This window comes from Triticum urartu, chromosome 6, assembly GCF_003073215.2.
Source record: "Triticum urartu cultivar G1812 chromosome 6, Tu2.1, whole genome shotgun sequence".
In the NCBI taxonomy this organism is placed as follows: Eukaryota; Viridiplantae; Streptophyta; class Magnoliopsida; order Poales; family Poaceae; genus Triticum; species Triticum urartu.
The window spans coordinates 371,341,996-371,356,011 of record NC_053027.1 but is presented as its reverse complement, the minus strand read 5'-3'; the positions used below and the strand labels follow the sequence as shown (position 1 = coordinate 371,356,011).

Genomic DNA, 14,016 nt, shown 5'->3' with positions numbered 1-14,016 from the left:
TCTGGAGCCATCAAAATAAATAACTCTGAAGGTACTAACCCGAAGGTTGTCAATGGGCAACGAATAAAGCATTATATCTCATGTATGCCTATCAATGTTGAAAGTAATAGTATCCAAACTTTGACACTGGAAGAACACATAAAAGAGTCCTTCCAGAACACTCCAGAATCGTGAAAATAAAGAGGTACGTGATACGGTAAGTAAACGGACTCCAAAAAATATGTAAAAATATATTTTATCAGTTTTGGAATATTTTAAAATTTTAGAAATAAAGAAACTTTCAGGAAGCATCCCCTGGTGGGCACAAGACACCAGGACGCACTAGGCGCGCGCCCAGGTGGGTTGTGCCCACCTAGGACACCTTCCATACTCTGTTTTTCTTCTGTATGCTTGTCCTCCAAGATAAAAAATCTATATATACTCCCCGAACCTATTGATCACCGTATCGTGAAGAAATCCTCTATTCTCTTTCCTTGCTGTTTTTGGTCAGATTTATCAAGCCATGCATCATGTCTTCTTGCTCCTCCAACAACATGGAAGAAGATGCTTGGCTGATGAAGATCGAGACGAAGCAGGAGGAGCCTATGGACGCCCTCAAGGGAGACAAGGGCAAGAAAGCTACCTTGGATCCGCCCCCGGTGGCAGCACGAGAGCTGCTGGCCGAGGAGGAGGAAGAGGATATCCTTAAAACCTACCTTCCTCATCTTACTCCTGCTGAGATTGAGGCTTTTTCGCGTCATTGAAATAGTTCGCATACATAATAAGTATCTTACCCGCGAAAATATTCTGCATCAAGAGCATATCATCCATCTTCGGAGCGTCATCCGTCAGCTGGAGAACCTCTTGATCCTTAAGGATAGGATCGCTTCATCACCACCATCATCTTCTTCACCACCAAAAGAAAATTGAGTATCGGGTATGGGCACTCTCCTTGGCTTTCGCCAAGCTTGGGGGAGGTGCACCGGTATCGTATCATCCCACTATCTTTTTGCTTTTACTTATTTTAGTTCGATCCTTTTGCTTTAGATGAATAAAAGTTTAGTTTGATCCTTTATTCTTTGAGAGTTTGCTTAGTGATCTATCCTTGTAATCGTGTGCAAGTTATATAATAAAGTTAGTTTGAGTTTTTGCTTTCTTTACTTTCATGTTGCAAATAAAGAAAAGAAATAAAGAAAGAAAAAGAGAAAGGAAATAAATTAAGAAAGGAAATAAATTGATAAGATTATATACTAATCCAATGGTAGGTGATGGCACCACATAAGGAAAAGTATAAGTAGAAAATTTTATTAGAGATTGACAAACATAGCATTAGTCAATGATGCAACTCATGAAAGAATTAATAAGGGAAGAGAAGATTCACATATAGATATACTATCCTAGAAATCTTTTGTGATTGTGAGCCCTCATCAAAATATTATATGCCAAAATTGTTGACACTGGACAAGGAAGACAACTTAATGGTTTATGTTTGTTTATATTCGCATAGAAGTCATATTGTCATAGATCCTTTAACATGTGGTGCTTGCCCCTATCTTTGTTAGCCAAAAATTCTACATTAAGTATAGATACTACTTGTGCATCCAAAAACCCTTAAACCCAAATATTTTTCAAGTGTCCACCATACCTACCTAGGGATTGAGCAAGATCTCTCAAGTAAGTTGTCATAGGTGCAAAAAGGCAATAAAAATTGCTTCTAAAAGTGTGAGATCATTTAGCGTAAGAGAAAATTGAGCGTTGTGCGAACTTTGATCACAAAGAATAAAAGCGACAGACTGCATAATAAAGGTTGTCATCTTAAGGGGCAATACAACGTGATGTTCTCTTGCACTAAGGGATTGAGCATACAAACAAATAAGCGCATGGCAACCTATGCTTCCCTCTGCGAAGGGCCTATCCTTTATTTTTATGCACTTACTTTTATGCAAAGAGTCAAAGTTTTCCTTATATTCCTTTTATTTTTCTCCTTTGACAAGCATCAGGTGGTGAGGAAAGATCTAGGCACATATGTCTAGTTGAATATAGATGGCATGAGTTATTATTGTTGACATCACCTTGAGGTGAGTATGTTGTGAGGCGAAACTATAAGCCCCTATCTTTCTATGTGTCCGGTTGAAACACTTTGCTCATGAGTACGAGGTGAGTATTACCAATCATAGAAGACTATATGATGGTTGAGTATGTGGACTTGCCTAAAGGCTCCGACACGTGACCCTTCCTGAAAAGATGATGAATTGTAGTTGCAAAACTGACTGAGAACATAGTTTGTCGGTTTCTAATAGAGTTTTTTTGCTTTATACTTCAATTGTGTGATGAACTATTACTTATTCATGAGAAGTATATGATAAAAGTTCTATGATAAAAGTCCTATGTTTAATGTTGTTGCTGTTATAATAATCAACATGATGCTTCTATGTCCGTATTTGTTTTTATCGACACCTCTCTCTCAAAGCATGTGGACACATTTTTCGATTTTGGTTTTCGCTTGAGGACAAGCGAGGTCTAAGCTTGGGGGATTTGATACGTCCATTTTGCATCATGTTTTCTTACTATTATTCATAATGTTTTTATCCATAATAATGCCTTTTGGAGTAATTCTAATGCCTTTTCTCTCATAATTTGCAAGGAACACACCAAGAGGTAGAATTCCGGCAGCTAGAAATCTGGACCTGGAAAAGCTACGTCAGGCCACCTATTCTGCACAAATCCAAATGAGCTGAAACTTCACGGAGATTTTTTTATGGATTATTTAAGAAATACTAGAGCCAATAAACACCAAAGGGGGGCCACCAGGTGGGCATAACCCACCTGGGCGCGCCAGGCCCCCCAGGCGCGCCCTGGTGGGTTGTGGCCTCCTCGGCCCACCTCCGGTGCCCATCTTCTGGTATATAAGTCATTTTTACCTAGAAAATAATAAGGGGGACTTTTGGGACGAAGCGCCGCCGCCTCGAGGCGGAACTTGGCAGGAGCACTTTTGCCCTCCGGTGGAGCGATTCCACCGGGGGAACTTCCCTCCCGGAGGGGGAAATCATCGTCATCATCATCACCAACAACTCTCCCATCTTGGGGAGGGCAATCTCCATCAACATCTTCAATAGCACCATCTCCTCTCAAACCCTAGTTCATCTCTCATGTTCAATCTTGTTACCGGAACTATAGATTGGTGCTTGTGGGTGACTAGTAGTGTTGATTACATCTTGTAGTTGATTACTATATGGTTTATTTGGTGGAAGATTATATGTTCAGATCCATTATGCTATTTAATACTCCTCTGATCATGAACATGTTTATCATTTGTGAGTAGTTACTTTCGTTCTTGAGGTCACGGGAGAAATCATGTTGCAAGTAATCATGTGAACTTGATATGTGTTCGATATTTTGATAGTATGTTGTTGTTATTCCCTTAATGGTGTCATGTGAACGTCGACTACATGACACTTCACCATATTTGGGCCTAAGGGAATGCATTGTGGAGTAGCAATTAGATGGTGGGTTGCGAGAGTGACAGAAGCTTAAACCACAGTTTATGCGCTATTTCGTAAGGCACTGATTGGATCCAAAAGTTTAATGCTATGGTTATAATTTATTTTTAATACTTTTCTCGTAGTTGCAGATGCTTGCGGGAGGGTTAATCATAAGTAGGAGGTTTGTTCAAGTAAGAACAACACCTATGCACCGGGTCCACCCACATATCAAATTATCAAGGTAGCGAACACAAATCGATCCAACATGATGAAAGTGACTAGATGAAATTCCCGTGTACCCTCAAGAACGCTTTGCTTATCATAAGAGACCGTTTTGGCATGTCCTTTGCCTCAAAAGGATTGGGCTAACTTGCTGCACTTTTGTTACTACTACCGTTACTTGCTCGTTACAAATTATCTTGCTATCAAACTACTCCGTTACTTACAATTTCAGCACTTGTAGACATTACCTTACTGAAAACTACTTGTCATTTCCTTCTGCTCCTCGTTGGGTTGGACACTCTTACTTATCGAAAAGAGCTACAATTGATCCCCTATACTTGTGGGTCGTCAATTACAAGGTGTGAAGTTGAGTAAGACTCAAAGCCCGACCACGACAGAAGATAGAGAGAGAATGAAATTCATTCCCTATGCCTCAGCCATAGGTTCTATACGATATGCCATGCTGTGTACCACACTTGATGTTTGTATTGGCACTTATCTGGCAAAGAGGGTACAAGAGTGATCCAGGAGTGGATCACTAGACAGCGGTCAAAATTATCCTTAGGTGCCTTAAAGAGGACTAAGGAAATATTTCTCGGTTATGGAGGTGATAAAGAGTTCATCATAAAGAGTTATGTCGATGCAAGCTTTGACACTAATCTAGATGAATCTAAGTCTCAATCTGGATACATATTGAACGTGGGAGCAATTAGCTAGAGTAGCTCCATGCAGAGCATTGTAGACATAGAAATTTGCAAAATACATACGGATCTGAATATGACAGACCCGTTGACTAACCTTCTCTCACAAGCAAAACATGATCACACCTTATTACTCTTTGGGTGTTAATCACATGGCGATGTGAACTAGATTATTGACTCTAGTAAACCCTTTGGGTGTTGGTCACATGGCGATGTGAACTATAGGTGTTAATCACATGGCAATGTGAACTATGGGTGTTATTCACATGGCGATGTGAACTAGATTATTGACTCTAGTGCAAGTGGGAGACTGAAGGAAATATGCCCTAGAGGAAATAATAAAGTTGTTATTTTATATTTCCTTATTCATGATAAAGTTTTATTATTAATGCTAGAATTGTATTGATCGGAAACCTAAATACATGTGTGAATACATAAACAAACAACGTGTCCCTAGTGAGCCTCTACTTGACTAGCTCATTGATCAAAGATGGTTAAGGTTTCCTAACCATGGACATGAGTTGTCATTTAATAACGGGAGCACATCATTAATAATGATGTGATGGACAAGATCCATCTGTTAGCTTAGCATAATGATCGTTCAGTTTTATTGCTATTGCTTTCTTCATGCCAAATACACATTCCTTCGACTATGAGATTATGCAACTCCTGAATACTGGAGGAATGCCTTGTGTGCTATCAAACGTCACAACGTAATTGGGTGATTATAAAGATGCTCTACAGGTATCTCCAAAGGTGTTTTTTGAGTTGGCATGGATCGAGATTAGGATTTGTCACTCCAAATATCGGAGAGGTATCTCTGGGCCCTCTCGGTAATACACATCATAAGCTCGCAAGCAAACGACTAAGGAGTTAGTCACGAGGTGATGTATTACAGAACGAGTAAAGAGACTTGTGGGTAACAAGATTGAACGAGGTATGAAGATACCGACGATCAAATCTCGGGCAAGTAACATACCGATGGGCAAAGGGAATTACGTATGTTGTCATAACGGTTCGACCGATAAAGATCTTCGTAGAATTGGTAGGAGCCAATATGGGCATCCAGGTTCCGCTATTGGTTATTGACCGAAGAGGTGTCTCGGTCATGTCTACATAGTTCTCGAACCCATAGGGTCCGCACACTTAACGTTCAATGACGATATAATATTATATGCTTTATGTGATTTGGTGACCGAATGTTGTTCGGAGTCCCGGATGAGATCACAAACATGACTAGGAGTCTCAAAATGGTCGAGAGGTAAAGATTGATATATAGGACGATGGTATTCGGACATAGGAAGTGTTTCGGGGGGTACCGGGTAGTTATCGGGTCACCGGAAGGGGTTCCGGGCACCCCCGGCAAAAGATATGGGCCAAGAGGGGGCCGGTGCGCCCCCATATGGGACAGCCAAGGTGGAGAAGGAAAGGAGAAGAGGAAAGGAAAGATAGGGAATAGGATTCCCCCTTCCTTTCCCCTTCCCCCTCTTTCCTTCCCCCTCCGATAGATATGACAAGGGGGGCGACTAGGGAGGAGCCCAAGTAGGATTCGGTCCTACTTGGGGCGCCTCCTTGCCTATCCCCTCCCCCTCCCACCTATATATATGTGCGGGGCGCCTAGCACACACCAGACAATTGTTTAGCCGTGTGCGGCGCCCCCCTCCACTGTTTACACACTCGATCATATTTTCGTAGTGCTTAGGCGAAGCTCTGCGAGGATCACTTCACCATCACAATCACCACATCATCATGCTGATGGAACTCATCTACTACCTCGACGTCTTGTTGGATCAAGAAGGCGAGGGACATCACTGAGCTGAACATGTGCAGACGCAGAGGTGTCGTGTGTTCGGTACTTGATCGGTTGAAGCGCGAAGAAATTCGACTACATCAACCGCGTTGAGAAATGCTTCCGCTTACGGTCTACGAGGGTATGTAGACACACTCTCCCCTTTGTTCCTATGCATCTCCATGGATAGATCATTGTGTGTGCGTAGATATTTTTTGTTTTCCATGCAACGATTCCCAACAATAGACCACTTACTCGGTTTTGTGTATTCTGTCACTCACGCCATCCACTATAAGCGAATTATGAACATATTGCAACACCCTACAGTGGGGATCCCTCACGTTTGCATGACATGGAGGCCACCATAGGACAGCACCAAAATAAAACATACAACTCACACCAACTACAATCATCTATCAACCCAAAGGATAAAACGGATCTACTCAAACATCATAAGATAGCCATAGATCATTGGGAAATAATATATGGCATTGACCACCATGTTTAAGTAGAGATTACAGTGGGTAGAAGATAGGTTACACCGCTGCATAGAGGGGGAGAGAGTTGGTGTTGACGGCAGCGAGGTTGTTAATGTAGATCGCCGTCACGATGATTGCCCCGATGGCACTCCGGTGCCACTTGGAGAGAGGGGAGAGAGCCCCCTCCTTCTTCTTCTTCCTTGGCCTCCCTCCTAGATGGGAGGAGAGTTTCCCCTCTCGTCCATGGCCTCCATGGCAGAGGGGCAGGAGCCCCTCCAAGATTGGATCTCTCCCTCTGTTCTCTTTTGTTTCACGCTCTTGTTTTCTGGCCAAAAACCGTTTCTTAAATATCCGGAGATCCATAACTCCGATTACACTGAGATTTTAACATGATTTTTTTCGGATATAAGCTTCCTTGCACCCGAAGTAGAGCTCCAACCGACTTATGAGGAGGGCACAACCGACCACCACGCGCCTGGACTACCTGGCGCGCCCAGGTGTCTTGTGGTGGCTGTGGGCCCCCGTTAGCGATGATTCTACCTCCCAAATATCACAAATATTCCAAAATAATTCTGTATAAATTTTTTTTATCGTGTTTGGACTTTGTTTGATATGGATATTCTGCAAAACAAAAAACATGCAATATACAGGAACTGTAATTGGGCACTGGATCAAAAGGATAGTCCAATAAATCATATAAATTGCTGCCAAAAATATGTGAAAGTTGTATAATATTGGCATGAAACAATCAAAAATCATAGATACGACGGAGACGTATCAGTGTCCAGCCCCTCCCTCTCCCCCATTATATATAGGAGGCAAGGGAGAGGGCTGGGTCGCAGACCTAGCCCCTCCTCCAAGGAGGGGAGGCGGCAAGGGAGGAGTCCTCCCTCCCCATGGCACCTAGGGGGTGCCTTCCCCCCTTAGGACTCTTCCGTCTCCACCTCTCCTTGGTGCATGGGCCTCTTGGGGCTGGTGCCCCTGGCCCATGTAGGCTAGGGCACCCCCTACACCTTATGTGAGCCTCGGGGGCAGGTGGACCCCCAGACCCCTTTCGGCACTTCCGGTACAGTACCGATAATGTCCGAAACTTTTTCGACGACTGAAACATGACTTCCTATATATAAATATTTACCTCTGGACCATTCCAGAGCTCCTCGTGACGTCCGGGGTCTCATCCAAGACTCCAAACAACATTCGGTCACCAACGTACATATCTGAATACTACTCTAGCGTCACCGAACGTTAAGCATGCGAACCCTAGGGGTTCGAGAATCATGTAGACATGACCGAGACACCTCTCCGGTCAATAACCAATAGCAGGACCTGGATGACCCTGTTGGTTCCCACATATTCCACGGAGATCTTTTATCGGTTGAACCACTATGTCGAGGATTCGGTTAATCCCGCGCAATTCCCTTTGTCCAGCGATATGTTACTTGTCGGAGATTCGATCTTTGGTATCTCCATACCTAGCCACATTGCTTGCAAGCTCTTTACGATGTTGTATTACAAAGAGGGCCCATAGATATCTCTCCACCATACGGAGTGACAAATCCCAGTCTCGATCCATGCAACCCAACAAACACCTTTGGAAATACATATAGAGCACATTTATGATCACCCTGTTACGAACTGACGTTTGATAGTACACAAGGCATTCCTTCGATATCCGGGAGTAACATGATCTTTTGGTCTAAGGAACTGATACTTGACATGAAGAAAGCTATAACAAATAACTAAACGATCTGATGCTAATCTTACGGTTGGGTCTGTCCATCACATCATTCTCCTAATTATGTGATCCCGTTATCAAATAACAACTCATGTCTATGGTTAGGAAACCTTAACCATCTTTGATCAACGACCTAGTCTAGTAGAGGCTTACTAGGGACAGAGTGTTGTCAATGTATTCACACATATATTTAAGTTTCCGGTCAATACAATTATAGCATGAATAATAAATATTTATCATGAACGGGAAATATGACAATAACCATTTTATTATTGTCTCTAGGGCATATTTCCAACACATTCCACAATTGCTTATTAGCCAATGCAATTTCCGTTGTCGTTCCTTCCTCTAGAGAACTAAGCTCGTTAAGAATCACCAAAGAACGATACGCCGATTTTACAATGTAGATGCCGGACTTTTCCAACACCCATGCAAGGGAATCATCACCGCCGGTCAGATTCAAGTGGATATTGAGAATCACTTCATCCGGTTGAAGAAAAATTTCATGAATAACTAGCACATCCAAGTCACCCGTGTAGTCATCAATTAGCTCTGACACTTTGCTCAGTGGAGCGACGCCAGTTCTTCCCATAGCTGACGACTAACGGTTGTGACGGAAATACAGATCGATTTACAATGTGTAGCAGTGCGAGCAAAACCCATTGTAGTTCCAATGTCTCGAATATGCAGCGGAGCAATACACCCTTTCTTGGCGGGCGTAGGGGAGAATATCAGGTGATACCGTCACTTGTATGCTCCCATCATACCAATTTGAAAAGGTCAAGTTTAAATGTTTTGAAAATTTTCAAAACAATTATGGATGTTCACAACACATAAGTCTACAAGGTCTAAAAGTTTCAGATCAAAATTCGGAGTACACAGAGAAACAAAGAAGACAAAACCGAATGTGAATACTGTAGGTTTTGACACTGTTTATGCTTGTCTTTATCGACACTTTTATGTTGAATTTGTCTTTCATGTTTCTGTACATGTACTTTGAATTTTTCATCAGATTTTTTTAGGGATTGTAGACACATATGTTTTGAACATTCATAATTGTTTTTAAATTTTTTTTGAAACATTTAAAATTGTTTTTTCCAAATTAGTATCACGGGAACATACAAGTGGTGGTATCATCTGATGTTCACCCGAGCGTCATGCACTTCCCTATAAATACGGGCGGTCACAAGCACGACTCAAAGCTCATCTCGAATGTGCACGATGAAGCACGCCCACACCTAAGCAGGTGCAAGCTCGATCGCACACTTCAGTACTTCACTACACGCAGTACGTGCTGCTTCTCTAGCAGCGTATACCTAACACATCGTCGTCACCACCGTACTCTCTCACTCACGCGCGGTCCGCCGGCGATGGCGGGTAGGACGTTCGTGGACGTTGCGGTGCGCGCCATGCAGGAGTACGTGCGGGTGTCCGACCTGGCCCTAGCCGCCGCGGTGCTCTTCGCGTGCAAGGCCGCCACGACCCGCCTGAAGTCGCGGGGCAGACCCATGCTGTGGCCGGTGTTCGGCATCATCCCCACCCTCTTCGCGCACCTCGACGACATCTACGACTGGGGCGCCGCCGCGCTAGCTCGCTCCGGGGGCACGTTCCCGTACCGCGGCATGTGGGGCGGGGGCTCCTCGGGCGTCATCACGTCCGTGCCGGCCAACGTCGAGCACGTGCTTAAGACCAACTTCTCCAACTACCCCAAGGGGCCCTACTACCGCGAGCGATTCGTGGAGCTGCTCGGCGACGGCATCTTCAACGCCGACGGCGAGGCGTGGCGCGCGCAGCGCCGCGCCGCCACGACTGAGATGCACTCGGCGCAGTTCCTCGAGTTCTCGGCCAGGACCGTCGAGCAGCTGGTGCACGGCCGGCTGATGCCGCTGCTGCAGCAGCAGCAGAGCCAGGGTGGCGTGACCGTGGACCTCCAGGAGGTCCTCCTCCGGTTCACGTTCGACAACATCTGCGCCGCGGCGTTCGGGGTGGACGCCGGGTGCCTCGCGGACGGCCTCCCGGACGTGCCGTTCGCGCGCGCCTTCGAGCGCGCCACGGAGCTCTCCCTCGCCCGGTTCGTCACGCCGCCCTTCGTCTGGAAGGCCAAGCGGCTCCTCTGCGTCGGCGGCGAGCGGCGCCTCGCGGAGGCCGCGCGCTCCGTGCGGGAGTTCGCCGAGTGGGCCGTCTCCGAGCGCCGGACCGAGCTGCGCAAGATCGGGAGCCTGCAAGACCGCTGCGACCTCCTGTCCCGCCTCATGTCCTCCTCGACGGGCCACTCGGACGAGTTCCTCCGCGACTTCTGCATCAGCTTCATCCTCGCCGGGCGCGACACCAGCTCCGTCGCGCTCGTCTGGTTCTTCTGGCTCCTGGCGTCCCACCCGGACGTCGAGGCACGCGTCCTTGACGACGTGCGGGCCGCCGACGGCGACGTCGGGAAGATGGACTACCTCCACGCGGCGCTGACGGAGTCGATGCGCCTCTACCCGCCGGTGCCCGTGGACTTCAAGGAGGCGCTCCAGGACGACGTGCTCCCGGACGGCACGGCGATCCGCGCGCGCCAGCGGGTGATCTACAACACGTACGCGATCGGACGGGACCCGGCGGCGTGGGGGGAGGACTGCCTGGAGTTCCGCCCGGAGCGGTGGATGAAGGGCGGAGACTTTGCTGGCGGCGCCGAGAGCCCGTTCAAGTACGTGGTGTTCAACGCCGGGCCGAGGCTGTGCGTGGGCAAGCGGTTCGCGTACACGCAGATGAAGACTTTGGCGGCGGCGGTGCTGGAGACGTTCGCGGTGGAGGTGGCGCCCGGGCAGGCGGTGAAGCCCAAGCTCAACACCACGCTGTACATGAAGAACGGCCTCATGGTGAGCTTCAGGAGGAGGGAGCAGCAGCAGGTCCATTGCACCACCGTGGCTGGTACTACGCATCAACTTTCAGTCCATCTCGCCTGACCACCCAAACAAACTGATTTATCACCAAATTTAATTTAACTGAACTTTCTTTTCCTGATTTTGGGATCGAACAGCGCAAGAATGATGGATCATGCCCTGCTTTGAACAGAAGTAAACTTAAAGGAATGTGATACAGATCTCTGAAGGTTCGCTTTCAACCATGCAGGCAATTTGATCAAGACGTTCGAGACGAGTGTATAATTACTGCTACATATATTGCCTCTACTTTATATTTCTCTGCTCCTCTCTCCGCCTCTGTGTGATCCTTGCTTTTCACCAATTATCGCGTCCACATGCGGTAAAGTTATACCGTTTCTCGTTAAATATGTTGTTATACATGAGTTTGGCAAATACTGTATTGATTTGGAATTCGATTTGATTTTGATATACAGACTTCTCATCGCTCGGGGTGAAGAATTATAATCATTCACTCCCTCTATTTATTTAACATCATTTAGTTTTTTTATTACGTTGGAAGTCAAACGAGAATGTAAGAAAATATATACAGGTGGTAAAAAATATATTTATATGACGCGTAAAATTACCAACGTAAGAGTATATCATAGAATATACATAAAAATGTAATTGTGTAGTCTTATGACTTATTTTTTTTGCGCCAATTTTTACAAAGTGAATCAACTTGAACGTGACTATTTGTATAGCAAACATAATTCTTAACGAAACGCGGTAAGAAACCCTCGGATGCAAACTAACTTATTACGCACCAAAGCTGAGACAATGTGAAAATGAGGCAATAACATCTTAGTTTCGTTGGTGTATTTGCTAACTAAGTAACATAAGCGAACACTAAGAAAAGCAAATTGAACATATTTGACCAATAATATAACCAGTTTTCATTAAAATTGAGTGCGCAAGCCACGAAGTAGGCATTGAATTGCCCCCCCCCCCCCCATGCCAGGGCCTGCCGAGCCGACTTGTATGCCGGAGAACTGCTCTTTGAAAGCCATCGAAAGAGTGGTGGAGGAAGAGATTGGGGGAGCGGTGGAGGGGTGTGGTTCTTGCCCGGCGTCTGCCCTTGTTTACATAGTGGCCGGACGGAAGGAGCTCGGACGGCGTTGCGTTTAATGTCAGCCCGCTCATGAACCGACGTGTGATCAGAGTAGGTTTCTCGACTTCCAAGCGGGGGTTAATGACGGTGTATGAATGCGGCGAGGAGGCGTGTTTAGCTGGGCGTACAGCGGCCGGCGCGCCGCTTTAATGGCAGAGGCAGTGAGAGTCGGGCATGGGAGCGGTCCAGACTCTCGCAAAGTTCCCTCACTTTTGTCACCGGTTTGCGAGAGAAATCGCGTCCGAACCGCTCTGTAGACCGATACAGATCGGTATTAGATGGTTTCCGCGGTCCGGGCAGCCCGATCCGTACGATTGCGGGAGGTTTATGGTCCGCCTTGAAGATGCCCTTATTTACATGTATATGAGACTAGTAAATATCCAAATACTAGTACGGTACATGTAATCACTCCTCCGAATAATATTAACACGCTATTTGAGACGTGGCTTGATGGGATTAAGCCTCAAACAGCGAGACACATTCGTGTAGGAGTATGTGCTTTATTATGGGCTATCTGGAATTGCAGAAATGATTTGGTCTTTAACAAAACAACAAATACTCATTTTTTACAGGTTATCTTTCGAGCCACTGCGTTGATCCGTATGTGTTTGCTACTCACTCCGACGGAGGCCAGAGAGCGTTTGTTTACTGGATCTATCCGATGAGAGATAGTAGCACGGGCTATTTTCAACCGGTTTGAATGGCGGACATGTAATAGGATAGGCAATTAGTTTTCCTATCTTTCTCTTGCCAGTCGTTGTGGCTTTATTTTTGTTCTTTAGCTCTTTGTGAGCATCTTTTGTTTCTTTTTTTGAGACTTAAAGATCTTTGTTGAATCTTTTTGCTTACTAATAAAGGTGACTGTATGTATCGCTCTAATGCTGAGGTCGGGGTTTTCCCCCTTTTTCAAAAAAAATGTAATCAATGTTCATCTCTAAGTTTGAGAAAATGCGATGGCAGCAAAGGAAAAGGTTCGATCAGACTACATTTTCCTTTGCATCACGCGATGGTGATCGATCGATCGATGTGCCTGCATCACGCGATGGGGATCGATCAATCGATGCGCCGGAACTCCTGAGCCATGCATTCGTGTGGTGAAGCTGTATCCGTGATCCAATCTACTACTGTTCGGTTGCTGACTAGCTTACATCAAGCAACAAATAAACAAGTTTGGACGAAAGCATTGTGTGCATCCAAGCTTTGTAAATTCGGTGTATCACCTAAACAAAAACATCCCAAAATGTCACGCCGGGGAAAAATAGAAAAAATAGACTAGCGAATCAGCAAAAGTATGTTAACATCTCTTCTTGATGCGGGCAATCACTTACCGAGCGGTTCAACTAGGCAATAGTCTGCACAAGTCTTCTTTAACAACTGTAGGCTTTATCATGTTTAACATGGAGTGAGAAAAAATAATTCTTGGTTGACCGAGACGTAGCAAAACCATAATAGATGGATGGACAAAAATCACGCGTTTAGACATTTTTTTTAGCATTAGTACAGACACAAGCGCTCATATACACGCGCATACACTCACTCCTATAAACGCACACATGCACACTCTACCCTTATGAGCACATCCGAAAGACTGAGCCGGCATATCATCTTGAGATTT

General features: G+C 45.4%; 1 protein-coding gene across 1 annotated transcript; it reads left to right on the top strand.

The window, feature by feature from the left end:
• Nucleotides 1-9,579: 9,579 nt before the first annotated feature.
• LOC125513546 (cytochrome P450 86B1) lies at nucleotides 9,580-11,719 on the top strand. Its single transcript, XM_048678672.1, has 2 exons — nucleotides 9,580-11,297; nucleotides 11,407-11,719. The coding sequence occupies exons 1-2, from the start codon at nucleotides 9,758-9,760 to the stop codon at nucleotides 11,415-11,417; spliced, it is 1,551 nt and encodes a 516-aa protein (XP_048534629.1). The 5' UTR covers nucleotides 9,580-9,757; the 3' UTR covers nucleotides 11,418-11,719.
• Nucleotides 11,720-14,016: the final 2,297 nt, after the last annotated feature.

Bases quoted from the DNA above. Each gene is read 5' to 3' on its own strand.
- LOC125513546 (XM_048678672.1), top strand. From the start codon at position 9,758: ATGGCGGGTAGGACGTTCGTGGACGTTGCGGTGCGCGCCATGCAGGAG.